General features: G+C 36.7%; 1 protein-coding gene across 5 annotated transcripts; it reads right to left on the reverse strand.

Annotated features, from left to right (window-relative positions):
* Positions 1 to 938: 938 nt before the first annotated feature.
* ZHX1 (zinc fingers and homeoboxes 1) lies at positions 939 to 24721 on the reverse strand. 5 transcript variants are annotated; one of them, XM_079103102.1, is made up of 5 exons: positions 24555 to 24713; positions 20132 to 20299; positions 17867 to 17976; positions 5568 to 8411; positions 939 to 2511 (listed from the first exon to the last, which is right to left on the reverse strand). In XM_079103102.1, the coding sequence occupies exon 4, from the start codon at positions 8187 to 8189 to the stop codon at positions 5571 to 5573; it is 2619 nt and encodes an 872-aa protein (XP_078959228.1). In that variant the 5' UTR covers positions 8190 to 8411; positions 17867 to 17976; positions 20132 to 20299; positions 24555 to 24713; the 3' UTR covers positions 939 to 2511; positions 5568 to 5570. The 5 variants fall into 5 exon arrangements, with proteins under 5 accessions (XP_078959228.1, XP_078959226.1, XP_078959227.1 ...); XM_079103100.1 differs by having other exon boundaries at positions 17863 to 17976; XM_079103101.1 differs by lacking the exon at positions 20132 to 20299.
* Positions 24722 to 27517: the final 2796 nt, after the last annotated feature.

Below are 27517 nucleotides of genomic sequence, written 5' to 3' on the forward strand. Positions count from 1 at the left end.
CACTGTGGGAAAGAGTTTGGTAATTCCTCAAAAAGTTAAACAAAATTACCATAGGGCTCAAGAGTTCCACTCCTAGATATATATCCAAAATAAATGAAAACAGGGATTCAGAGACTTGTGTGCCAATGTTCACTGCAGCATTATTTACAATAGCCAAAAGATGGAAATGCCAGTGTCCACCAACAGAAAGTGAAGAGCCAAAATGTATGTGTGTAGCATGTGTATGAATATAATTCAGCCAAAGAAAGGAACAAAATTCTGGTATATGCTACAATGATGTACAACCTTGGAAACATTTAGGTAAGGGAAATAAGTCAGACCCAAAAGGACAAATATTGAACAATTCCATTTATCTGAAATATCAAAAATAGGCAAATCCATGGAGACAGATTATTATAGTATACTAAGACTACTTCTTAGAAGTTACAGGAGCTAGGGGGTATTAGGAGTTATTGCTTAATAGTTACAAGTTTCTGTTTAGGTTCATGAAAAAATTTTGGAAATAGTGGTAATCATTGTGCAACACTGTGAAGATAATTCAATGAAATTGAATTGTACACTTAAAAGTTGGTATAACAACAAATGTTATACATAATTTAAAAAACTGGCTATTGTTGAAATGGAAAAAAATCACTGAAAACTACTAATCACTGCTAACTTTTATTTGTATTCAAGGACACAATCAACCAGGAGAGAAGAGTTCTTTTGCTCTGTCAAATAAATATATTTAAAAGCTAGCAAACATCAGAGCAGAATTTTATCAAGCCTATAAAAGAGATGGGAAAATTTTATTAATAGTTATTTACAACTATACAGAGTTAACATATTGCAAGGGAAACATAATATGAATATATTCAAAGGCTTCATTTCCAATACTAGACATTTCAAATTTTGAAAACATTAAAATTACTGTCAAACAAAACTCAGACCACATTAGCAATGGTTTAAAAAAGGGAGCAATTTAATCATTATAATACAGAGTGCTTTAAGAAGTTTCTAAACATGTTAAAGAAAAACAGTTTAGTGCATTCAATTGTTACAGTCTTTACATTGCTTCTTTTTAAAAAATGTTAACAGTAGTATGAAAAAAACCACCCACAAAGCCAGCTGTCTGAGCGAAGAAATCAGCTAAATTGCAGCATTTTGGAATTACTAATAAAGCTATAGTTAAAAAATAAAAAGTTTATAAAAATGAAAGCAGCATGCATATTCAAGGCTTTTTCATAACATTCCCATTAGCTGACAAACATTTAACCAAGAGCTTAATATTATTATTCATTAAATTAGATAAACTGGCCAAGCCCACTACATGTGATCATTCAGAAAAACATTTTCAAATCCAAAGCTAATTAAACTGAACATTTCTTCTATGAAGAAAGCACATTTTGAAAAATGGTCCTATGGTCACAAAAGAAAGGGTCCTCAACATGAATGAACAGCACCGACCTTTACAAAGTTTATAAATTAGTATGAACTTTCAGTCTCCTGGTATATCAAGAGTTAACAGTTAACACTCCCACAATTCATAAGTGAAAAGCTAACTTTTAACTCATTAGGATCAGTTCAGAATTTTTTCTCAAGTCATTGAAATTGTTACACAAGGTAGAAGAATTTCACTGAAAGATAATGAAAATTCTGATCTGACATTCGTATGAACATTTCTGATTCCCACATGATTGTAAGAAAACACTACATATATTTTACTACATGTTCTTTTTCACATTTTTTGGTACAACACTTATTTTAGAGTTTCACCCTAGTCAACTTCTTACCAGTTTCTTTTCCTTCTTCAGTATTATCTTCCATTTAATAAAAAGCAAATCGGCTTCTAATGGAAAAAGTAACAGAAATATTACAAGTAGAGATCATGGTATTCTTGAGTATGTTTAAGTAAGGATCCGATCATTAAGGGCCAGTGATACCACAAAATATTACTGTTTCAACGTGTGTATATAGGCTAGTTTTACACTTGAAATTGTATAAGCCCATGTACAACTTTTAATCTTGGCACAGGGCCTGATAAATAAGACACAAAATAAATCAGGTTTGGTTTTTCTGTTTTCCCATTGCTAACAATTTTTACTCTGTAAAATGTTTGGTCACTCAAAGCTTTAAGCTTAGTCACATATCAAAGAATACAGGCAGCACAGCCCATCTTACCAGACACAGCAGTAGTAAGCTGGACTAAATATGAGGACACGCTCTAGTGGTCATTAAACTCCCTCAGAAAGTTCAAGATTCAGAATGTCTCCATCATATCAGAATAAAAATGTACTGTATTAAAATCTGAATTTTTACAAGTCAGCATTAGTGTTCTATTTACATTGCAGAACTTCCACCAACTGCAGTAGTTTAACTTTGGCACAACATTAAGTTCCATTTCTTTTGGATATTGGATCCTGTTTTTTGAGAGCCCCAAAACATTTTCAGTGTCATCAAAGATTGGGCCCCTTCACAGTAAACCAGACATCTTGAGTTGAAGAACTGCTTCTCCTTTAACATTTGAAGCAGCTATAAAAGAAAAACAAAAAAACTGACACTTTAAGGAAAACCATACTTTAATTTTACTACTTTTAGATCAAAATTACTATTAACCATGAAAATGTATCCTCTGTAAACTGAACTCACTTACCACACACATATCATACAATACCCTATACCTTGTCTATACTCTTTATATGCCAGGTTTGCTTATAGACATTATCACCTCTCTCTAATCATTTATTAAAAATTATTAGTAGGAAGTATATGTTTAATTGTCAGTATCTATAATAAACAAACTGTGAAATATAAAGACCTGTATTTTTTCTGTTTATATACAAAGCTGGCATATGCAAAAGTTATATATGTAATCCACTTCTTGCAAAAACTATTTTGAAAGAGTTTGGGTAACTTTTTTTGTAAATTGAACCATATTTAAATGCAAAAACTGTATTACTGTGCGTGTGTATGGTGCTAAAGAGTGAACCAAGGAACATTCTACTATATCTGAGCTATATCTCCAACGTTTTTTTTTAAAATATTTTTTTTTTAGTTGTAGATGGACATAATACCTTTATTTTATTTATTTATTTTTATGTGGTGCTGAGGCTCAAACCCAGTGCCTTATACGCGTTAGGCAAATGCTCCACCACTGAGCTACAAACCCAGCCTTCTAGCCCTTTTTATTTTAAGACAGGGTTTTGTTCAGTTAGTTGCGCAGGCGGGCCTCATACCTGGCTGTCTTCCTGCCTCAGTCTCCAGAGTAGCTAGGGTCACAGGTATGCACCATCACACCCAGCTAAGAAACAACTTCTTGCAGGAAGCCTTTAGTGAATTCTTTTATAAATGAAAAATTATTTTATTAAAACAATAAACCAAATTAATGTTTTATAATTGTAGACTTTTGTGTATTTGAAAAGAAAGGCATTCTTCTATATATACCACAAAAGTGCACATATCAAAGTTACAATACAATTTTTTAAAACTAGCTTTATGCGAATTTTCTGACCATAATACCAGTGTTAATATATAACCTAAGAATTATCCATACAAATTTAAAGTACGGTTAAAGTAAATCATACACAAAAGTTCACATTATTTTTAGAAGATTGCAACTCCCCAGGAAGTTGCTGCAGAGGCTGCAACAACAATTCACAGCAGCAACAAATTTGTTGATTTAATCTTGGCTGAGTGTGCATTCTTGTGTTTAGCAATAAAAAAAAAAAATGACTGTTAAAAATATTTTATGCATCTAGGTCAGAACAAAGCCTGACCTGAAGCTTTCCAACAGGAGGAACTGGAGGGCTGCGCTTCAGGGCAAAGCTAAACAAAATTCTTGAGCTGGTGACTTAAAATGATGACATTATGCTCTCTACCCTAGAATGAGATTTGTACGGCTTCTTAAAATTGTAACATTCTCTGTTCCTTTGCTTTTCTGCCTTAAAAAATGTTAATGAAAATAAAACTTGAAAAAGGATTGCTAAGCAATAAGAATTATACCTAGCACGTATTAAGGTCTCTATAAACAATTGCAAAAATAAACAAAAACCAGGGAGAAAATATGGGAAAATTAAGAAAATTAAGAGAAAGAGGGAGAAAGTAAGAAGGCATAAAAGTAAAGGCTGGGTTAGGGATGTAAAAAGCCACAGAAACAAGCATGTTCATATATAAAATAATGTCTATGTCTCATTTCCTCCCTTACTGTTTGAGAACACTGCAGTGATTCCTGATAGGAGATGCTAATTGTACTACAGACAGACATTTCATGACAACTACAGTATTTTCTGAAAACAGTGCACTTTTGTACTGTAACACTCTAAAACAGAGAATAGAAAATAATAAATTCATGTTGTTGAATTGCAAAAATAGTGAGAATTGAAGTCCTAACTCCAAATCAGGTAACTGATTCATAATAACTGCAAATTTTTAATTAATCTAATTGATAAAGAATGAAGATAAGGAACAAGTCAAAATCTTTCAAATTTAATCCATATTTATTTGCACTTTTAAGACTATAAAGATATTTTAACCAAACACAGTACTTGTGCTGGTAATAGTTTTATATAAAAATATAAAAAGATATTTTAAATGACTGACTTAATATAATATCAAGTATGTTATTTGCCTTTTGATCTCTAAAACAGAAATAATTTATATCACAGTTTTCAAAAACAGATGCCACCTAGGCAGACATAAAATGTATGTAAAGTCTAGAATAGAACTTTGGCTTTTAATAGAAAAAGATATTGGAAGTGGGGTGTGGTGGCACATGCCTGTAATCTCAGCAAGTTGGGAGGCTGAGAATCACAAGTTCAAGACTAGTGTCAGCAATTAAGTGAGACCCTGTCTCAAAAAAATAAAGAATTAAAAAAAGGCTGGAGATGTACCTCAGTGGTAAAGTGTCCCTGGGTTCAATCCCCAGTACAAAAAAAAAAAACAAACAAAAAAAAAACTGAATGATTTTAATATAGAAAGCACTTTAAACTCTAGCTAAAAATCTACTAAAGTTTGAGAGCAATATGATGACAAGTAAAAAAAATATTCATTTTTATTTAGTTTCCTAAAACTGAGTATTCCTTACTCCTATGGTGAGTCTTCCCTTTGGTATACTTCCCCCTGTCTTTTTAGTTTTAGATTTTAAATTATTTAAATAGCCAAAAAAAGAAAAAGAGAGAAATGAAGGAAGGAAGAAAGAAATCAGGTTTTAGTGAAGGGAGGGTTGCAAGAAAAGCATTTTCATTATCTTTAGTGTGTGTGTGTGTGTGTGTGTGTGTGTGTGTGTGTGTGTGTGTGTGAATCCCCACCTCCCCTGGTCTTACAGAATGGGTATCTTTCCTTGGAAAGAAACTTAAAAACATTTTGTACAAAAAAATAAGTAAGTAAAGCAACATTAAATTCTACATGATAATCATAATAATCTAATTACACGTTAATCATCCATATTTTGACTCTATTAGTAGTACCGAGTCTTTAGAGAAAAAAAAGTGTTTTCGAAAAAATTATCAAAAGTGAAGATGACTGATACAATAAGATGATTGTTAGAAATGCAGGTAGCTGATGGATATATAATCAGGTTAAAAACTTACATTTCAGTCATCCGATTTAGAAAGCTTCCTCTTCACGTGTCGTGGGGGTTCCCAAGTATCACTATCATCTGTTTCTTCTTCATCCTCTTCCTGATCATCAATGACTTCATCTTCCTCCTCATTTTCTTCGAATAATTCTATACCTAACTCAGATCTTCTCTGTCTTTCTGCAAACCACTCTCTGACCTGCTCATAGCCCATATGTGATCTGTTGACAAGTTCATCAAGGTCTTGCTCATTAAGAAACTTGTGCTTCAGGTAATAATCCTTAAGTATTGCAGTTCCAGTTTTAAATTTTATGAGTGACGGTGCCCTGTCCCAGTTGTTAATTCTTTTGCCTCCCCTAGGCCGTCCACGAGGTCTTCCTCGTCCTCGTCCTTTGGGTCTCCCTCTCCCTCTTTTCCTAAGGGACAGACCATTCATACTGCTCGAATTGGCACTTTGATAGTAGTAGTACCATTTCAAGTTTCCATTCTTCCAAGCATAACGGGTGTCCCCAAACCAACTAACTATATCTGTCCTAGCAAGCCCACTTTCTTCAGCCAATTTGTCATACTCTTCTGGCGATGGCCACTGTGTTCTGACAAATGCACTTTTAAGCATGTGCAGCTGCTCAGGTGTCTTTTTACAAATCTTGCCTGTACTCCCCGATTTAGGTGGGGCAGATTCATCTCCAGGAGAAGTTTCTCCAGCTTCTTCTTTGGAACTACCTGCATTACTTTCATCTACTTCTAGTTTCTCCTCCTTTAAAGCTTTTGATTTCTTCTTCTCTGTAAACCATGCATCAATTTCCCTTCTGGTAAGTTTGGTTTGCGCTCTTAACCTATTCAATTCTTCATCTGTGAGTATGGAGCTGTTGAGAAAACTTGCCTGAAGGACACGAAGTTGCTCTGCAGTTTTCTCTTTAAACTTCTGGGGAGTGAAGTCAGGAAAAGGATTCCAGGATGGCTTATGCTGTGAAGTAACCACAGTTGGGGATTCTGTGGTTTCGTCACTGGAGTCTATAATGATAGTGGTAGCGGAATCATTGTTGAGATGTAAGCACTGATTACTCTTTGAATTTCTCTGGTTGTACCTTGTGTCACTAAACCATTTTTTAATCTCACCTTTTGTCAGGCCTGTTATTTTCATGAGTCTGATAATTTCAGAGTCATGGGGAAATTGATTCTTAAGGTAGCTAACTTTTAATTCTGCCAGTTGCTCTTTAGTCTTTTTTGCTCGAATGCCAAATGAATCAGGGTTCACCAGTGCAGCTTCATGTTTGACATTTTGAGAAGGGGGAACTGCTGCTGTTGCTGGCTTCGTTTCTGCAACAGGCTGAGCAGCAGGCCCCTGACTTTTCTGTACGTTTGTTTGGTTTGGAACCCCTGCCACAGTCAAGGCTATAGGTGCTGTTACTGGCAAGGTGTTTGTTCCGGCTACTTGAGTGAGAACCAGACCTGGCTGACCAACTATTTGGCATGTCTGTAAAATAGATGGTAAACCATTACTCCCCGTGGAAATGTGTGTAGGAATGACAGTTATGGTCTGAGGGACAGTATGTACTGTCCCGTTGAATTGTTTCCTTCTTGCCTCCTCTACTTCCTCAGGAGTCCAACTAACACCATGTTTAAGACGTTGGGCTGAAAACCATATCTTGATCTGTTCCTCTGTATATTTTGCTTGAGCAGAAAGAACTGTAATTTCTGACATTGTTGGATAAGGGAATTTGTTGTAGGTGTTAAGTAAAAGGGGATTGTTATCCAACGCAGCATTGTAGGTGGGAATGCTACTAACAGGGATTAAGACTTTGGGAATCAAGTTAGAGTTCTGCTGAGCGGATACTGCGGTTATCACCTGTGCTAGTCCAGGAAGAACAGCCGCAGGGGTTACTACTGTGCTGGCAGTATTAGGGTGCATTCTGTTTACAACAGAAGTACTTGTATTGGATTCTGGAGCTGAAGAATTTGCATTTTCCACATTTTCTTCACGGTCTGGCTTGATTTCATTCTCTTTCTCTTCGGGAATGTCCTCAGTTGAGTTATGATGGACTGTGATCCGTTTGTTTTCTACTTTATTTTTCATCATTTTCATGATAGGAGTTTTACTGATAGAGATTCCTGAAGAAGAAACTTCTATGGATTCTGCTTGCTCTGCATTCTCCTCTTTAACAAAACTACCATCAAAAGTCAGATCATTTATTGTTTGCTCAAAGATTGTCTGGTTATTACGTTTCACCATAGTCAACTTGAAATTCTCTTCTCCTGGGTGATATTTCAGATTATGTTCAGAAAGTGCATCATACCTTTTGGTAAGAAAGTTGCATTCAACACAAACATAGGATGAATTTAGCACTACATTGGGATGTTCTGAATCCACATGGAAAGTAAACATATTTAGATCTGGAGTTTGAAAAGTACAATATTTACATTCATAGCCACCTTCAACTTTTTTATTTTGCTGATTGTCAGAATCCACAGATTCGTGAACTTCTTCATCACTTGAGATACTCTCTGCTCTGGTGTTTTCTATGGGTGTAAGTACAGGAGGACCTTCATCCAAATCTGATATTAACTCAAGGTCTGGATCTTGTTCACTGGCAAGGACCATGCAAGGTACTGTTGATTTTCGCCTGCTTGCCATGCTGATGTGACAGGGAAAATTTCAGTGATTAAAAAGCATTGAGGCTTAAAACTGTTTAGGATCCTTCATTTGAAAACAATGGCTTTTGGTTCTGCAAGTCCACTTTTGTGCTCAACAAGTCTCATTAGCAGCTTTTTCATGATGCAATCAAGTAAAGAGCTTATTGTTGGCAGATAAAATACCGCTGAACTGCTGAAATTTTTGAAGCACAACTCCAATCACCTACATTAAAATAAATTTAAAATGAGTGACTATGATCTTTCAAGCAAATTAGTTATATTTCACTTATGTTGTTGCATAGCTCAATTAGAAAGATCTAGAATAAGATAAGAATAGGGAAAAAAAAGTTCTCTAAGGATGAAAATAGATACCTCCAAGCCAACTTACTGAAGGTTATATATTGTATTTATCAGATCCAAGCTTTTTTATTTGGATCGTATAGCCAGCTAGATATTATAAAGGAAGGAAGAATGGACCTGCTTTGGCAAACATGCTGTTATCAGTGTAAAATGACAATCTCTTAACAAGGTATGGCTGAGGGTGTAGCTCAGTGGTAGAGTGCTTGCCTAGTGTACGAAATTCCCTGGGTTCAATTCTCACTGCAGCAAAAAACGAACCCAGAACTATAAAATGCAGTCACAGATACTAAAAAATGATCATTACATCCATCAATCAGTTATGTCCTCTTTTTCCTACAGGTCTTTCTCATTAGCCCAAAAGCAAGTTCACATATGGAAAAAAATGATAACAATGAAAGATGAATGATCAAAGTTTCATAAACAACTCTTTTTTTTTTTTTTTTTTGAGAAGAAATAAAAGAAGGTTCATTTTTTTGCTAGCAAAGGGGAAACACAGGGGACTCCTGTTCCAAAGGCTGTGAATCTACCCATCATGAGGAACAGGGTTTTTTTAGGTGATCCAGAGAAAATGAGATTAAGAAGGCCAGGGAAAAGATCAGGGAGAGGTCATAAACAATTACTCTTAATCATTCTATAAAATGCTATCAGGATTTATTATTTATTATTATTCCTCCAAGCTGGAAGAATAAAGTTGGTGCCCCTTAAGGCACACAATTCCCTTCCCTGTGGCCCCAACTTTGTTTTTCTGCCTCATCTCTTGCCATCTTCCTCCTTCTTCCAATTCCTTATGCTTTCCACACACCAGAAATGACTGGCATTCCAGGGACACTGTCAGACCTTTGTCTATGCCATTCCTGATGTTAGGACACTTGTTTGTGTACTTGATATGATGATCTCTCTGTCTGTACCACAGGTTACCTTTTCTCTTCACTGGGTCCCATTTCCTCCCCTGTGTATTTTTCTAGTCTACAACTTACCACATCATAGCAGAGGCAATTTTACACCACTTCTGTTCCCACTCCCCATCTGTATCTCTGGTCTTCTTATTATACTTATTGTATCCCATTCCTTTTTGCAATAAAACAAAGTCTCCAAAACTCTAGATTGAGCAAACAAGCAAAGGAGCTTTGTTTTTCTTTTTTCATTCTGTGTTCAGTGCTCAGAAGCAGCCAACATATTCTATGCTAAAAGAGCTTGGAATAGCAGTCCTTTTTAAAAATATTTGTACTGGTGAATTATACATAATAGTAGGCTTCATGCAGGCCATATAGCCCATCTGGTAGAGTGCCTGCCTTGCATGCTCGAGGCCCGGGTTCGAGTCCCCAGCACTGTGGGATTGCGGAAATAGTAGGCTTCAGTGTGATTTATTTGTACCTGTACACAGCATAATTTGGTCTATCTCATTCCCTGTGCTTTTCCTTTAAGCAAAGGACCTTTATATCTTCAGTATAACACATTCCCAGCTGAGCTATTTTGGTTGACATTTCATTCATATTTGCATCTCCAGTGTACACAAGAAGTCTGTACTCAAGTAGGTAATCACTAAATGTTTATTAATTTGAATTAATATGAATAGGAAAATAATCCTGCAAAAAAAACTCAACAGGGCCTGAGGGTATCAGCATAGAGAACAGGGGCTAACATTCACAATACTGAGCTCGAATCATCAAGGAAATATTAATTATACTCATACAGATTCATTTTAATAAATTTTGCAATCAAAATATTTCAAATAAAAATTAGATGCTAAATTAAAATTTACATGTCTCTGAATCTAAACTAAATGATAATGTATAAAATGAGTAAGAGGTCTCCTGTAGTCGCCACTGCAATTTAGACTCTTCATTTACTAGCACCATCCCTATCACAAAGTAAAGAGAAAAGAGTTTGCTAGCTGAACGTGATATCACACGCCTGTAATTCCAGCAACTGGGGAGTCTGAGGCAGTGGGATCACAAGTGTCTCAGCAACTTAGTGAAACCCATTCTCAAAACAAAAAATGGGGATGCAGTCAGTGTTTAGTGCAACTGGGTTCAATCCCAATAGTTAAAAAACAAAACAAACAAACAAAAAAAAAAACACCACAAGTTTGCTTAAAAGATTATAAAGCAAAACCTAGGCCCCTATGAGAAGCTATACAGACTCAGTAAAGAGAAATACATCTTTAAAAAAAGTTTTTTAGTTGTTGATGAACCTTTATTTTTTAATTTATTCATATGCAGTGCTGAGGATCGAACCCAGTTCCTTGCACATGCTAAGCAAGCATTCTACTACTGACCCCAGCCCAGGATACACATTTTTAGGAAATGGCTATACAAAGAGAAAATGCCTGGATTTGAAGGTGGTGAGCTCCCCCACACTAGAATTACTCAAGCACAGACTACGTATCCATTCGATGAATTCAAGCAGCAGATGGAGAGTTGGACTAAATGTCCCTTATTCCCTGATTTCCCAAATTACAAAACAAAGAGTGCTCAGCTTAGTAATACTAATGGTATTTAAAGTCCAAATCCCTTAAAGGGATTAAAGGTGTCTTATTTTTTTCCTACAAAATTCCTTTGATTTCTAAAAGATTATAAAGAAATGTAAAACTATTTATAACTAAATGTTATAAACTAAGCTAATGTCATCTTCTGAGGCCATCAGTATTTTTTAAAGTATCAATACATCTGTTTGATCATTATTTGATATTAGAAATAGGGAATTTCGCCAGTTGCTGTGGCACATCCCTATAAGCCGAGCAGCCCCAAAGGCTGAGGCAAGAAAATCATGAGTTCAAAGCCAGCCTCAGCAACGGGGAGGTGCTAAGCAATTTAATTAGACACTGTCTCTCAATAAAATACAAAATAGGACTGGGGTCAGTGGTCTAGGTCTAGTGCCCCTGAGTTCAATCCCCAACACAAAAGAGAGAGAGAGAGAGAAAGAGAGAGAGAGAGAAAAAGAGAGAGAGAGAGAGAGAGAGAGAGAGAGAGAGAGAGAGAGAGAGAGAGAGAAAGGAAGGAAGGAAGGAAGAAAGGAAAGAAAGAAAAAGAAAGAAAGAGAGAGAGAGGGAGGGAGAGAAAGAGAGAAAAAAAGAAAGAAAGAAAGGGAATTCCCCAAATAGTTCTAAATAGAAGAAGAATAAATGAGCAGCATTCACAATGTGGACAGCAAAGAAAAACTGCTGAAAGGCAGGAGAGTTAGCTATCTTGACTCATTCTCCTGGAATCAGAGACACAGCATATTTATTTGGGGTATGCTAACAGCAAGATAGAGGGCTGCTGAGCACCTGCCGGTGGCAAACACCTATAACCTCAGTAGCTCTGGAGGCTGAGGCAGGAGGATTGCAAGTTTGAGACCAGCCTCAGTGACTTAATGAGGACTTAAGCACCTTAGTGATACCCTGTCTTAAAATAAATAATAAAAAAGGACTGAGGATGTAGCTTAGTGATCTGGATTCAATCCCTAGCACCTCCCCACCACACAAAAAAGAAGATAAAGGGCTTTCTTCTGAAACTACCTGTAGGTGATAGTTTCATAACTTTGTTTTAAGCAAGGGAGACATTCAAATAAAATGCTATGAGACGCACCAGCCACAAAGAACTCCAAAACAAAAGAGTAGGTATCTGGTTGGAGAAGGTAGAAGCTAAACTACTCCCTGAGTCCTATGGATCCCACAATCTTCACTTACATCTCTGACGGGTTCCATGATGTGTTTAAAAGCATGCCTTAAAAACTTACATACTTTCAAGACACTACATAAATTCCATCCAAAATCCTGCTACTGTTAAAATTTTTAATGGAATTTTAAAACAAATATAGAGTGAACTGAATGTGCCCTTCATTGGAGGAGGCAGGCCAGGGCCTCAGGGTAGAATAAAGTAACCAGCAGAAATAAAAGACACAGGAAAATTGCAACAACCCAGATTACTTTATTCTTTTGTTTTTCCAGCTCTCAGGGTTTTATCTTATGTTTTATCTAGCATGTAAATAGTAATATGCTACCAAATTATTACTTTTATTTCTCTTCCTGCTAGTTCACTAATTCAGATTGCTCAGTTGATAAAAATTTAAGCAGACATAAATTTTTAAAGTTTAATTTTTTGCTAAAGTCATGAAAAGCATAAAATACTCATATACTATATTATGATTTAGCAATATATATCCAGAATTGTGCTTTTTTTTTTTTTCTTCTGAAAATACTGGTCTTGGCAATTCAGTCAAGTTTTAAACAAAGTTACTTAAGAGAGGTTTTCTTTTTAAAAAAAAAACAAACTTCCCAGTAATGGATAAGACTAAAATCCTGGTTATCTCAGGTATTTCAGATTGTCTCAACATCTGGTTACTTCTGTATCCAACCACATAGACCAAAAAAAATACTCTTCTTTCCTCTTCTAAACTTTTTCTCACCATGACCTACCTTCAGGTTCTCCATGACTTTGCTAACAAAACCAGAATCAGAGTATTAGTTAGTACACTCCTAAAGGAAATATGATATTCCCAAAAGAGTTGCAAGATTTGGCCCAACGGCTCAATTCTGCATAATACACACAGTTTAAAAATAGACCAAAGAGAGAAAAAGGAATATTCAGGGTTCTTATTATAAAGTCATAGTTTTTGAGGAAACAAGGACCTTAGTAAATTAGCCTATTTTGTGGAAGAAGAAACCCAGGTCCAAAGTAATTAATTCACAGAGGCATTGTGGTATAGGGTAAAACCACAGGTGCTAGAGTTCCTTCTGAAAGGTATCTGGAAAAGTCACTCAGTTTGAACCTGAGATTCCTCAGCTATGAAACCAAAATTCTTCAACAAATTCATTAAACAATAACTTGTTGAATGTCAACCATGTGCCAGGCACTAGGGAGGCAGTGGTGATCAAGACAAATTGCTGTCAGGTACTAGCAGGGGAGCCAGGAAGATAGGTAGAAGACAATTACTTAGAATAACTATGATCAATGCAACCAGAGAGAGAAGCAGCACATCACAGGAGGCTTCTAGAAAACCAGAAGAGAAGGCTTCCTTAAGGGAAATAGGAAGGGTGATATCTTGCCCAGAGGCTACACAAGTAAGAATGCTTCCTTCACCCATTCTGATGCACAGTATATGTCTAATTAATGTTATCTTCTATCTTTGAAAACTTATTTTGGCAGAATAAAAATACGAACTATTAAATATTATACACTTTGTCACTTTCTTTTTCTAAAAAAAGCAATTTAATCAGCTGACAAGTCACACAAATTGAATGAAAAAGCAGGAAAAAATACACAATAAGAATTTGTATGATGTTCTTCCAATTAATCTCTTTTTCATTGAAGTGCAATGGGGCCAGGACAGGAAAACTGCCACACTGAGATCACCATTAGCTGACAGGCATCTCATTATTTGAAGGTCAACTAAAAACAGGGCTCAAAATCAATTTGGGGGACCTTGCACTATTTACCTGTAAAAAAGGGGTTAGAGGTCAGTTGCACAACTGAGTAGTTAGGTGACTTTGCAATTAAAACACAACAAAAAGTATCATATAAATGCATCCAGCACTGTAAATACAATTACTTCTGAAAACTGTTTTGTTAACCTTTCCATGGAGAAATACATTAAAAATTTTTAATTAAACCAATTGTTATCCTACTGATTTTGTTACTATTTAAAATGATAACCAAAAGGTGGAAAAATATTTAAGTAAACTTTTTCAAATTAAACTTTTTCAAAATTTTTGTGTTACTTATAATAACTGGGAAGAAATATGTATGTGGACAAAGACTAGATGAGTGAAATTTTATAGAAAGTAAAATTTTTACATGAATTTATGGTTAGAACTTTTGTGTGTGACATTTACACAATTTCTTTAATATTATAACACTACTTTGTTATAAAATATAACAAAAATACAAGGCCTTAAAATTGCAAATGGACTAACACATTCCTATGGTCATTTGCTGGAAACAAAGTTTCCTTTCTATTTTTAAGGCAAAAACCATGTGTTGCATGAAGATTTTTCCACCAGGGGCAGGAATTGCTCAGTATGCATAGTATTCAGTATATTCCAGATATTTTTTGGAGGAGCTGTTTCACACGCAAGGAGTCAGGCTGATTCTAAGAACCCTCAAAATCACCCAGATCCTCTAGGTTGTGAACCTGGCTAAGCCAATTTCTAGGCATCCATCTGCATCCTGGCTCTTCGCCTGAGGGGAGGATGCTCCTTAATCAACTCGTGATTCTGATCTCATCAAAATAATTACAACAAAGTTTTTCTACAGAAAAGGACTTAATCATAGTCATCATGTTCATCATAGTATCAAAATTCTGCCAATTCTCATACAAGTTATTTTATGGTCAGAAGAATGTCTGCTTGGCTTTCCATTATATCCCTAAGGCCCAACAAAGTACATATTAGAGCCACAACAATATCTGCCAGAAAAAAAATGAAAACAATATATATACATCCTGTGTATTACAATATGCATTTTATTTCATTAAACACTTATTTATGAAGGAATTAAAAACAACCGTGCTTACTTTACAGATTATTTTCAATGTTAAAATCCTTCCTGATAAAAATTACCTGTCATTAGAATAGTAAAATATCCTCTGATCTAAAGCATTTTGTTCACTAAAATAGTCAGCATTCTACAAATTCCAATGACATTCAAAAAACATTTGCTAACATCTAAAACTTGCTTGTAATAAATCAGTTTTATGTATGAACAGTATATATCTAAATTTATGGACTAAAACAAGGGAGATTAAAAACATTCAAAGAATTATTCCTACAGTGAAATCAGAAGAAAAGGACATAGTTCTTATAAAGACAGCATATACAAATTTGTATATTGAATCATTACTTCTCTGTCCCATGAGAAAAGTATACTTTAGTGGTGTTCTATTACCTTTTTTAAAAGATTAAAAAGTAAGATCTCAAAGTAATACATTACCAAAAAAAGCTAGTAGATGTTTTAAATTCTACTTAATACTAAAAAATGTATAATTAAGTAGCCATAACTGCTCTGAATTTGTTAGCTTTTCTTTCTTTATTGGCTGTCTTGTGCTTTAAATTAAATGATTCATGGATAACAGCATGTTGGCCTAGTTAGTCACAAAAGCATGTTATTTTAGTAAGATTTTATGTGAGTGAAAACAAACTTTGTTTTCTACACCAATTCTGGGTCAAATAAGAAAATTTTAGAAGGTACTATAGTTTTTAAGGTTTGTGTTAGTTTTGACCTAGCATCAACTAAACAAAAACAGTTCTTACAGAGTAAAAATACACAGATTGAGAATTCTTAGGAATCTGCATTCATATATATTCCCTGAGAATTCTTAGGCTTTGTATTCCATTTAGTTTCACTTCTTTCTCTGAGTCAGAGTTCTGTTTGGCCAGCTGAAAATACTTATTATCACATGTTTGTATTCAAACTAAAAGTTAGCAATCTACCGAAATCACAGAATGCCTGAAACAAAGAATAATGTGGTCAAAATAAAATAAAGGGTAACCCCTGTGTTTAGAGACAGAGAGAAAGATAAGGTGGACTTTCCACACACAAGGCATTTCACATTTAAAACTTGACATATTTAAAAACAATATTCAAGTTCTTTTAAATATTAAATTAGGAATTTGCAACATATTGTACCCATACCAATGTTTTTAAAGATCACTGGTATCTATAATCATCACCTAAGAAATAAGTCTTGAGAAAATTGATAAAAAATGAACAAGACAATAAAGAATCAAGTATTAAAGTGAATATGGAAGAATAAAAAACATTAATTTTTTTAAAAAAACAAAGTTAATATAGAGTCAGGAATGTATGTAATAAAAGTGCAACCTTCTAAGAAACTGTGGTCAAAGATAATCTACTTTCAGAGGATCCCTTTGTTAATGCTAATTAATGCTGAAGGGTTAAGAAATTCTTTTCTATCTATTTTTGTCTACCTAAGAAATGATACTAAAGATGAAAAGAAGAATCCAAAATTGAAAGAGTTCTCCAGGCAAGCTCTGATCCCATATCTGAGGAGCAAAATATTTTTTGAGAGGTTCTAGGACACTAACATCATAATTTTCTTAGCTCTGCTGTAATGTACGCAGGCACATAATACACTGAGAATGGTATATAAACTAGCACTGCTATGACATCTTCTAGATTGTTAATAGTTTGTGAGAATAACTCAAAAGTAATTTTTTTCTGAGAAGAAATTTCCCTACTTTTCTGAAGGAGGTGTATTTCATCTTTCACAGCCAGTCCAACACAAGAATGCTATTCTCAGTTCCAAGAGAGATTATCTTTGAGAGACTGAAAAACCGTTCTCATCCACTGTAGTCCCTATTTATAAAACAAGGAAACTACTACCTACTTCACTGAGGATATATTTATTCAACTTTTAAAAACACTTTGAAAGAAAGTCATGATTAGGATTGGCAATATCAACTTGTATGAACTTTATTAATTTTTTTAAAAATGTAAGTGATCATCACATTAGTGGTTATTGAATCTTTCCTAATACTTTCTGGAATCATTTAAAATAACAACTGTACTAAAATATAAATATTTCAAACAGTATATAACTTAAATAGCATATGAATTTAATAGATAAAATATATGATATGTATTTGACTATACTTATAGTCATATATTATAGTCCAATATTAAAATATTGATATGATTAATAAAATGTTAGTATAAATTTCATAGCTATAATGAACTATTTCTAATAGCCTTTACATTTAAAATATATTTTTAGAAATTGTTCTTGTAGCTGGGCACAGCAGGACTTGGGAGACTTAGACAGGAGGATCTCAAATTTGAGGCCAGCTTCAGAAACTTAATGAGACCCTCAGCAACTTAGTAAGACTGTTTCAAAATAAAAAAATAAAAAGGACTAGGGATGCAGCTCAGTGGCAAACACCCCTGTGTTAGATCCCCAGTACAAAAAACAAACAAACAAACAAAAAACCCCAAACCTTTTTTGGATAGAAGGAAGAAAACAGTAAAATCTCTAGATCAATTTCCCCAAACTAAAGGTATTGCCCCCATGGTGTTCATTTGTCTTATTTATTTTTGTTATCACAGTACCTGGAACAATGTCTGATGCACTGCCGATTTTGGCAAATATTAATTGAAAAATCAATTATAAATATGCATGTAAGATTTATTAAGAAGTGTGATACTGTTTCCTTTGAAATTAAAGCAGTCAAGGTATAAAAGCACGTATTTTAAAAAAGTATTACGTATAAGTTTTTTAAGAAAAGCTTTTAAATGTCAGTCAAATATGTACCATGGAATGTAAAGTAAGTTAGTTGCCATCTGAGTTTTACCATCACCAAACAATTAAACACATACTTGCCATAGCTTCCTCAGCATCCTGTTCTTTGAAAGGGAAGGGTAACCCTTCAAATTAGGTGTGTAGCTCAGGCCATCATTACCAATAGGTCCAAAGTAGTTATCAGTCTTCTCCTATAAAATAAAATTAACATCTTATTATTCTAAACATGATCCTACTCTTAGGAAACTCTACAGTTTATGCTATGACTTTTTAAAAATAAATGCAAGTTTTGAATGTGGTACTGGGGATTGAACACAGAAATGCTTTACCACTGAGTTACATCCCCAGCTCTTTTTATTTTTTATTTGAGAGAAGGTCTCACTAAGTTACAGAGGCTGCCCTCAAACTTGCAATCCTCTGGCCTCAGTCTCCCAAGTTACTGTGATTACAGGTGTGCACCACTGTGACCATCTAAAAATAAATGCAATTTTGTGAAGGAAAAAAAACCTAAAAAATTTAAGAACCATCTAAATGCCAACCCAAAAACTGATAGGAAACTACACATTAAAAAGTTTTACTTATACAGAACTGCCAAGTAACAGACTAGTTCCATAACATTTCAAAATGTAATAGATGCAATCTTTAATGCTAAAATTGAGATGCTGAAATTGGGAATTCTTTAAGATTAGTACATAAAGGTTATGAAAGACAACTTAGCAAAAGGAAGAATTGGGAGTAGGTGGACGTTTGTATTTGCACATATACCTAAGTTAGGAAATCTGTATCCTAAATATGTATTAACTGGGATGAGAAGAATATTAATCTGGCAACACAAGCCAACAATGACTTGAATATATTAGTGCTACTTTACCCTAACATAAGTCTAATGAAATGGCTAGTGTTCAATCATTTAGTTTTTACTAGAAAGCTACCACCAAATGGCATTATAATCACTGTGCTGTGAAACACTGGTACTGTATAATCCAAAGAACTGGAGGGCTGGGGTTGTGGCTCAGTGGTAGAGCGCTTGCCTGGCATGTGTGAGGCACTAGGTTTGATTCTCAGCATCACAAAAAAAAAAAAAAAAAAAAAAAAGAATAAATACAATAAAGGTATTGTGTCCATCTACAACTAAAAATGTTTTTAAAAAAAACCCTGGAAATCTTTCTCTGAAAATTCTGATTAATATCCAAAAAATGTTTTGTATAGTACCTAGAGTAGTTAAACCAATCAGGACAATTTAATAAAAACTATAATTGCTTCCCCTACAAGAATAATAATCAATAGTGCTTTCGAGGGTCAAAGCATTTTTACTGTTCTTGAAGTACAGATACTCTGTAAATCACTTTTCCTAAAGTAGCTTATCTTTTGATTCCTGCTAACATTATGTACAAATTTATGAAGAGTCCTACTGAGTCAAGAAATAATGTAAATATGGCAAAACACTGTCTAGTAAAATACTTTTGAATTAAAGTTTAAGCTTTTCATAAAAAGCAAGAGCATTTTCCTGCTAGGCCCAGTGGAGCATCTTGTTATCTCCTAGCCTGGGATTCTACAATTTCATTTCCTGGTTTCTCCTTACTCAGTCGCTCCTTAGCCATCCATCTATACAGGATGTGGACTAGAAAAGAAGATGGGAAACAGCTGCCAAAGAGGAGAGGTTATTTTCTGAAATGAATTATTAATATTGTAGGAAATTAGTAACCTATTTCAATCCATTCTTAAATCATACAGTAAATGCAAGATGTTTTGTGGACCCAGAGTCTCTTAAGAGCTTCCAAGACGTGTAAAGGTGCAAAGCAACCAGAGAACGAATGAGTTCTTTGATACTTCTGAATTAAATACTATTACTTTAGAACATTTCTAATTCAAAAATTTTTTTAAATATAGCATGAGTAGATTTTTAAAAATTAAGGGCTCATATCAACCATATACGTTATATAATAGATTACAAAGAAAAAACCAAGTGTCTGGGCTCTGGAACAGACTGGGTTGAAATACCAGCTCTGTCACTTACTAGCTGTGTAGCTTTAGAAAAGTGACTTAACCTATCTGTGCCCAGTCCTCTCATTTATAAAATGGGGCAAATAATAGTACTTAGTTAACAGAGCTGTGTTATGAGGATTGAAAGAAATAACACACATAAAGTTTTTAGAATATTTCCTGGTACTTAGTAAGAAAAAAAAAAACAAAGTGTTAAATTTTCTGATTTTATTTAAGGTTTTAACTTCAAGTTATATAACAAAGGAAGTCTTTGTTTAAAATTTGCCAGATGTTGACAAACTGTAAAATATTTTAAAAATCTGGGTAAATATCAACCAATACATTTTATTTTCAACTTCATACCTTTGAACATATTAAAAAATGCTGGAACAAGTTGGCTTTAACAGGTAACGTTAATCAATGATAATTTGGGGGCTGGGGCTGTAGCTCAGTGGCAGAGCGCGTGCCTGGCATATGTGTTTGATCCTCTGCACCACATAAAAATAAACAAATAAAATAAAGGCTGTCCATCTACAACCACACACACACACAAAAAATCAATGATAATTTAAAATCTCTCTCTCTCTCTTCCTCTTTCTCTCTCTCTCTCTCTCACACACACACACACACACTTTATTTGACCTTAGCTTCAAAATGAATAATTCTGAAACATTTTAAGAGGTATTTCTCAAAACAAATATCTGATAAATAATCTTATAGTAATGAAGAGAAATTGTTGTTTTCTCATCAACCCTCATACTCCCAAATATAGCCCCTGCCCAGTGAAGGTATAACAAACTTCTATTTGACAATATTGAGCTATAAAAGGGAAGAGATTGGAACAGAAGAAAAATATAATTCTGAATGAAGTGCTCAGAAACATCAAATCCCCAATTTCTTTTCATTTCTCACAACAACCAAAAATGGGAAAGACCTTTAGGAAGGAGAAAATTGAAATTATCAAAGTGACAGTTATATTTAAAATGATAAATGCATATGACATGGCTACAGACAATATTTTAATTTTGTTAGATAAAATATTTTTTAAAAATCTAAAAACTTCATGAAAATCCTGCTTTAAAAATGACTTATTCAGTCAGGCGTGGTGGCATATGCCTATAATCCCAGCAATTTGAGGTAGGAGGATTACAAGTTTAAGGTCAGCCTCAGCAACTTAGTGAGACCTTGTCTCAAAAAATAAAAAGAACTGAAGATGTTAATTTCAGTGGTAGAGCACCCCTAGGTTCAATCTTTAGTACTGCCAAAAAAAAAAAAAAAAAAAAAAAGATTTATTCAATTGACTCCCTTAAATAAATTTCATTCTGAAATTGCTTATGTATACTTTTCCAAAGTTTATCATTGTATTTGTGTAGGCTAAAGATATATATATATACATCTATTGTATAGCTTTACGTGTGTGCGCATGCACGCATATCTTTGTGCCTTTTAAATTCATTATGAAATAATGATCATAGGAGATGCCAAGGTTAAGTATCTTTCAAGACCAAAAACTGGGGGCTGGGGTCAGTGGAAAAGCACTTGCCTAGCATTTGTGAGGCACTGGGTTCAATTTTCAGGACAGCATATAAATAAATAAATAAAATAAAAATCCATTGACAACTAACAAAAATTTTTAAAAAGACCAAAAACTGGTAAAAAATTACATATTAATATTTACTTTTAAAATAAATTGTATAAAATGCATATCTCCAAAATGCTAACTGAAATTAATAACCTGACTAGTAATCTAAATCACCAACTTCATCATGCAAATATGGTTACTCACAACTACAGATATATCAGAGCAACAAAAATATGATAAAATATTTCAGTGATCTTACAGAAACATTGGCTGTTATTCAAAGGGTAGTATCAGTTTTCTAAAATAAATATGAATTACTTTGATGTTATACATAGTATTATTTAAAAGGATTTTGTGTTACAAAATTTAGACTTCAGATTAAACATGCTTACCATAATATAAATGAATAAACAGATGTCTTAAAGTATGCACTATGGGTTATTACCATGAGCAGTACAATAGTTAATTCTAGACAGCTCTCTGAATGACTGCATTGACTATACTAGATTAAAAACTAGCTTATGTATTTAACTTTCAACACTGTTAAAATTAAAATAATGGCCTTTTGAGCCCAAATCCATAATGCTCCCAACATAAATAAAAAGGTTACTTCCTCAACTACATATGTGATCAATTTCATTATTTTAAAAGCACTTTAAGTATTAAGCCATAATTTATGGCAAGCTAAGTCCAAATATCACATTTCGTGCTCAACCTAAGAAAGAAAATATGTAATATATCATACCATCACCTTTTCAATTTAATGTGAAATATAAAAAGGAGAAAATCTGCAAGATTTACCACCACACATATGCTATTGATTTCATTAATAACTGTAAAATATTGTTCACATTTATTGAAAAAAAGAATTTACAAGTATCATTAAAGGTGAAATCATTGCTACCTCATTCATGACCTACCCTCCGAATTCAGTGAAATAATAAGCTCAGCTATAAGGGGAATAAATCTACTAATGAGCATCTACCAACAGGCACATTTATGTTTTCAGCCTTACCATATTTTCAAACCATCTGGCATCAATGCCTCTCTGGTTCACCCAGCCTAATCTTCTCAGAATTGAATATAAAACTCGAGTTACATGCACTTAGGGGAAACCAAAGAACTACACACATATATACTAATGTTCCAAATGCGAAGCTCTGAGCTAGTTTATACTTGAACTGTATCTTTAAAATATTTCCATTAAAGACATTAACGCTCTTTTGAAAATACGAGAATGGCTCAAGGAATCTGTATGAATCATAACTCTATCATCAGTTACCCAGGTCTTGCTTTTTTTTTCTTCTCATTTTAATTATGACTGTTAAATAAAGCATGTGAAGAGGTGCTTCGACAAAAATAATCATTGATGCAATCATTTTTATATTGAAAGGATCCAAGGTTAGACATTTTATTTGCCTAAAATTAGTCTGCATAGCCTGAAAATGCTTAGAGGAAAGAGAGAAAAACTAAGGAAAAAATACCATGAAAGCCTTTCTTTTACGTCTAGTTACTGCTTTATTGTCATTGGCAGCACTCGAATTTCTTTTGCTTAAGATCAGGAGTCAGAATTGCTACTTTAGAAATTAAAATAATCTATGAATATACTAGTGCCAATATCCCCGTTAAAACCAACTTTTAAATTTTCACTACCAGCTTTAAAACAAATGACTTTTTGAGGACAATTTTTCACAAAGATAATTCATGTAGCACCATATAACAAAACTGAAAGCTTTTAGACAAAGACAAATAATGACCAGCACCTTACACACACACACACACACACACACACACACACACACACACACACACACACACACACACCAGTCCAAAACAGTCACTATTCCTGAGAAGCTGCTTCATCCTGTGAACTACTGTATATTTCCATCTTGTGAATTTCCCCCCCCCCATCCTATTGCCCTCCAAGAGAATTTTTCAAGTTACATGGAATCCCAACTTAATCACAAGTTCCCTATCAGTTAGCCTTTTTCACATTTTTCTCTTAACGTTAAGCTCTTCTCATCTTTCTTTCTTTCTTCTTTTTTTTAGAAAGCTGGGCTGATGACAGAAACGTGCTGTGGAAGTCCTGCTCTACCCAACCTCTTCCCTGCATTCCTGTTCTACCATTCCCGTTCTCCTTTCCTAATCCCCCCGCCCTGGGTCTCGCTGATGCCATCCCAGAGGCTCGATCACTCACTAACTAAGCCAAACACACCAAACGGAATCTTTTCCTTCTCTGGGCTTGTTGCTCTTTCCTTACCGCGACCCAATGAAGGGAAGAAGAGGGGGGAACATTGAAACAAAGACTTTCAAATCCCCTTTCACTTGGAACTTTGGTGTAAAGACATGGGGAAAAGCCATCTGCCAGGCTCTACTTTCCTACCATTAGACCCAGTTCCTCTCATTTCCCCTTCCCAGCCCTTGGAGCCCCCTCTAGGAATCACCAGGTCGTTTCCTTTAGGCCCCAAAGCTTGAAAGACTCCTCTGGGATAGGGATAGGGATGATAGGGATAGAGGGCATTCCATCCTCTTTAATTAACTTCTCTCCTAAATCCCAGGGTTTCCTCAAAACGGTGATATAGTTTTTAAGGACTCAGCTCGGAGTCCTCTCCGAAGTGGGGGCGCGGCCTGGCTCCGAAATGGGTGCACAGCCTTCCTCCCAAGGGTCTCCTAGGGCTCCCACCCCAAAGCCAGTGCGCTCAGATCCAGCAAGAGAATCTCCTTACTTTCAGGGAGGCTGCGTCCCCACGAGGTGGCCACACGCCCCCGAGGGCAGCGCTCCTGAAACCCCCACCCCGGTTTCCGCAAAACTGCCCGCGTCCTCACTCTCCTCAACAACCCCAAGTTGCTCAAACCGCTCTTAAGGAAGGAGCTGAGATTTTTCCTTCCCAGCGCCCCAGCCCCCAAGCTCCTTCCACGCTGCAGGAACCGAAGCGCGAAGGAGCTGTGGGTCTGTCCCTTCGCCGCAACTCCCCGCCCGGGGCAGGCCCGGTCCCTCCCCCTCGGACGCCCCGCGCCCGGGCCGCCCCGCTACCCGCTGCCGCGGGCGGGCTCTACCCCGGGGTTCTGCCCCGGGACTGCCCTCCTCCGGCCGGTCCCCGCGCCTCTTCTCTTTGCCCACGGGCCGCAGGCTCCGCGCTCCCTTCCCACTCGCAGACCCGGGCATCAGGGCCGGCTCGTCGCGGAGCCGGCTCGCGCAGCTACCTGCAGGGGCCGCCGCGCCTCTCAGCGCCCCGCCGCCGCCATCTTGCATTTCAAACCGGCTGCACTTTTCAGGGAGTTAACTCTGACCTGTGAACCCTAAACCCGGAACCACTCCGCGGGCCCGCACACGGGCCTCGGAGCTCGACGGGCAAGCCGAGCGTGGGGACCCGGGGTAGGGGTGCCAGGAGAGACTCGCGCCCCAGCAGCCGACCTGGGCGGAGGGGAGGGGAGTGAGTCGGCAGAGGCGGGGCCCTCCGCGCCCCCCAACCCCGCGCTGCTCCGGCCTGCCCCCGCTGGGACCGTGCAGCTCCCGTGGGATCCGACCCCGGCCACTATCCAACATAGACGTGCCGCTGGAGGTAGGGAGCTGCCCCGCCCCCCTGTCAACATAGGCCCCGCCCTCCGTCAGAAGCCCCGCCTTCTCCGCTCTCACAGCGGCCACGCCCCCTGTCGGCGCTAGCTCCGCCCGCTGTCGTCAGAAGCTGGTGCCCCCTCCAGCCAGAAGGCTGCCCTGCCTTCGGGGCCCTCCGCCTTCTTGCGACCACGGCCAGACCAGGAGAGGTGGGCCTGCTGCCTTCCGCTGACACGCCCCTGTCATTGTAAGCCCCATCTCCCGGTGGCCGGAATCCCCAAGCTCCGCCCTTCTGAGGAAGCCCCTCCTACCGTCGCTAGAAGCCCCGCCTTTCTGGGGCCAGTCTGGATTCCAGCCGTACGCCCCACCCTCTCTTAACAGTCCTGCGCCCCGGGTCAACTGCAGCTCCACCTCTTCTTGCCCCCACTCCACGAAGAGCCGCAACTCCCACCGCTGACACCAAAAGTTCAGTCCAATCTCACTTTGAACCGTCCTGCGAGACGGGAGTCTCTCTGCTCCCTCTGCACCTCAAAAGCACTGTTCCCTGTCACGAGCTCTTCCGGAGGTTTCCGCTCAAGCCCTGGTCTTCAAATCCCACTGCCTCAGTGTGAACCAGCCCCACAGCGGACCAGCTGAGGACCCAGGCTTTCGGGAAAACCGGACGGCGTCACCGCCCCTCCCCTTCCCTTCAGCCCCGCCACCCCCATCATTGTTAAAATGAAGAATACAAACCAAAGCAAAAAGAAACGACTCACCCTCCAGGCAACGCGGCGCACATTCACGCGCACATTCAGGGCCCCAACGCGTGCGAGCTCTTTGGCGCCTTGATATTGGTTCCCCACCCCCATCCTAGTCGTGGACCCTTTGTGCTTTGACAGCAGTGCTTCACTGAGCCACATTAATCCTCAAATATGCAGTTGCTTAAAGTGAAAGCCTGATCGTTGAAATCGGTGAACACCAGCTTCTTGTAGGTTTTATCTTACAATCCTAGAAACTTGCATATGCTGGGGCTTAATGATCTTTTAGTCAGAAGAGCTCAGTTCTGCCGTGGTAAGCCTTACACTTAACAAAAATTTTAACACCACTTTACTCTCCTGGAGTTAAGTTCATAATATAAACTACTTATACAAATAATTTCAAGAAATCAATGTAATGTTCTAATAATATAAAAGCAAAAAATACAGTTTTTAGTAAAATGCTGTACTGATAGCAATAAAAACAATCCAATAGGTTTTCCACAATGTAAATTCTTTGGACACCAGATAAGAGAACTAGGAAGACAAAAACTGCACCCACAAAATTTCAGTACCTCTCCTAGAGACAGTACTGTACCCCATAAGAACCTACACTCAGGGCTTACTCGAAGAAAATACTTCAAATACAAATTTTTTTCTTTTATTTATGCATTTAACCACTGATGTTTTAGCATCATGTATGTCAGGCACTGTGGGAGAGTAAAGCTGAGTTAGGCCATACAGTCATTCTTCAGTCTAACAGGAGATTGGTTCTACAACCCTTGAAGATACCAAAATCTAAGAATGCTCAAGTGCGTTAAGTAAAATGGCATTGTATTTCCATATGATCCATGCAGATCCTCACCATGCTTTAAATCATCTCTAGATTATTTATAATACCTAATACAATGAAAATGCATGCAAACAGACTGTCATCTAGGCTATGATGACAAGAAAAAATTGGGACATGTTCAGTATAGATGCCTTGTTTTTTCTTTTTCTTTCTTTCTTTTTTTTTTTTTTTTTTTTTGATTGTGGTTGGTTGATTCACAGATATGGAACCAACAACAAATTCAGAAAGATGGTAGTATTCTTGTCTTCCAGGAGCTTATAGTCTAGTAGCTGAGCAAAACACATGAGCATGAAAATGCAAAAGGTGAGAAGAAATCCATCAAAGATACAGAAAGAGATACAGCCTTTAGGGCTGATGAAGATCAACTTCACTTTTTTCTTTTTTCCTTCCCTTCCTCCTCTCTTCCTTTCCTTTTCTTATTCTACTTTTCTTCCTCTTCTTTATAGAGTTTATAAAGTCTCCTACTCTCTATAAGCTGTCTGCCTGGTTCGCTCAATGCCAGCAACCCAGAATCCTCCCAATTGCCACAGGGCAATTCTGTCCAGGAAAACAATTTCAATAGCACAGTGCTGAGAACAGTGTCCTTAGCTGAAGTGCTGCCAATTACTTGGTATCCTGGTACAAAGCAAGATTGTTACCACTACTTGAAAAAACCAGTTGCAGACTTAAGTAATATGCATATATGTTTAGCATAGCAGATTGTGCCAGCCCACATAAATCTGTTTAGAGATCATGCTCACTGAGTGACTTGTTTTTATTAAAATAAACTCATTTATAAAAATTGTAAATATGACAGATTTTAACAGCTGTAAGTTTTTACCCTGGGATTAGCTCAGTTAGAAGAGTACGTTTCTTATGCATTTGTTTTGTGGTTTGTCATACATAGATCTGTCTGGCAAAACTTCAGTACTGTTAGAGATGAGAAGTCGATCAGCAGGTTTTAAAAAGCACAACCCTTTGGCTCTTCAGAGCCTCTTCCACCTTTGGAACAGTGAAAAAATATATTTGTAGGAAATAAAGAGCT

Source organism: Sciurus vulgaris (genome assembly GCF_902686455.1).
Source record: "Sciurus vulgaris genome assembly, chromosome: 1".
In the NCBI taxonomy this organism is placed as follows: Eukaryota; Metazoa; Chordata; class Mammalia; order Rodentia; family Sciuridae; genus Sciurus; species Sciurus vulgaris.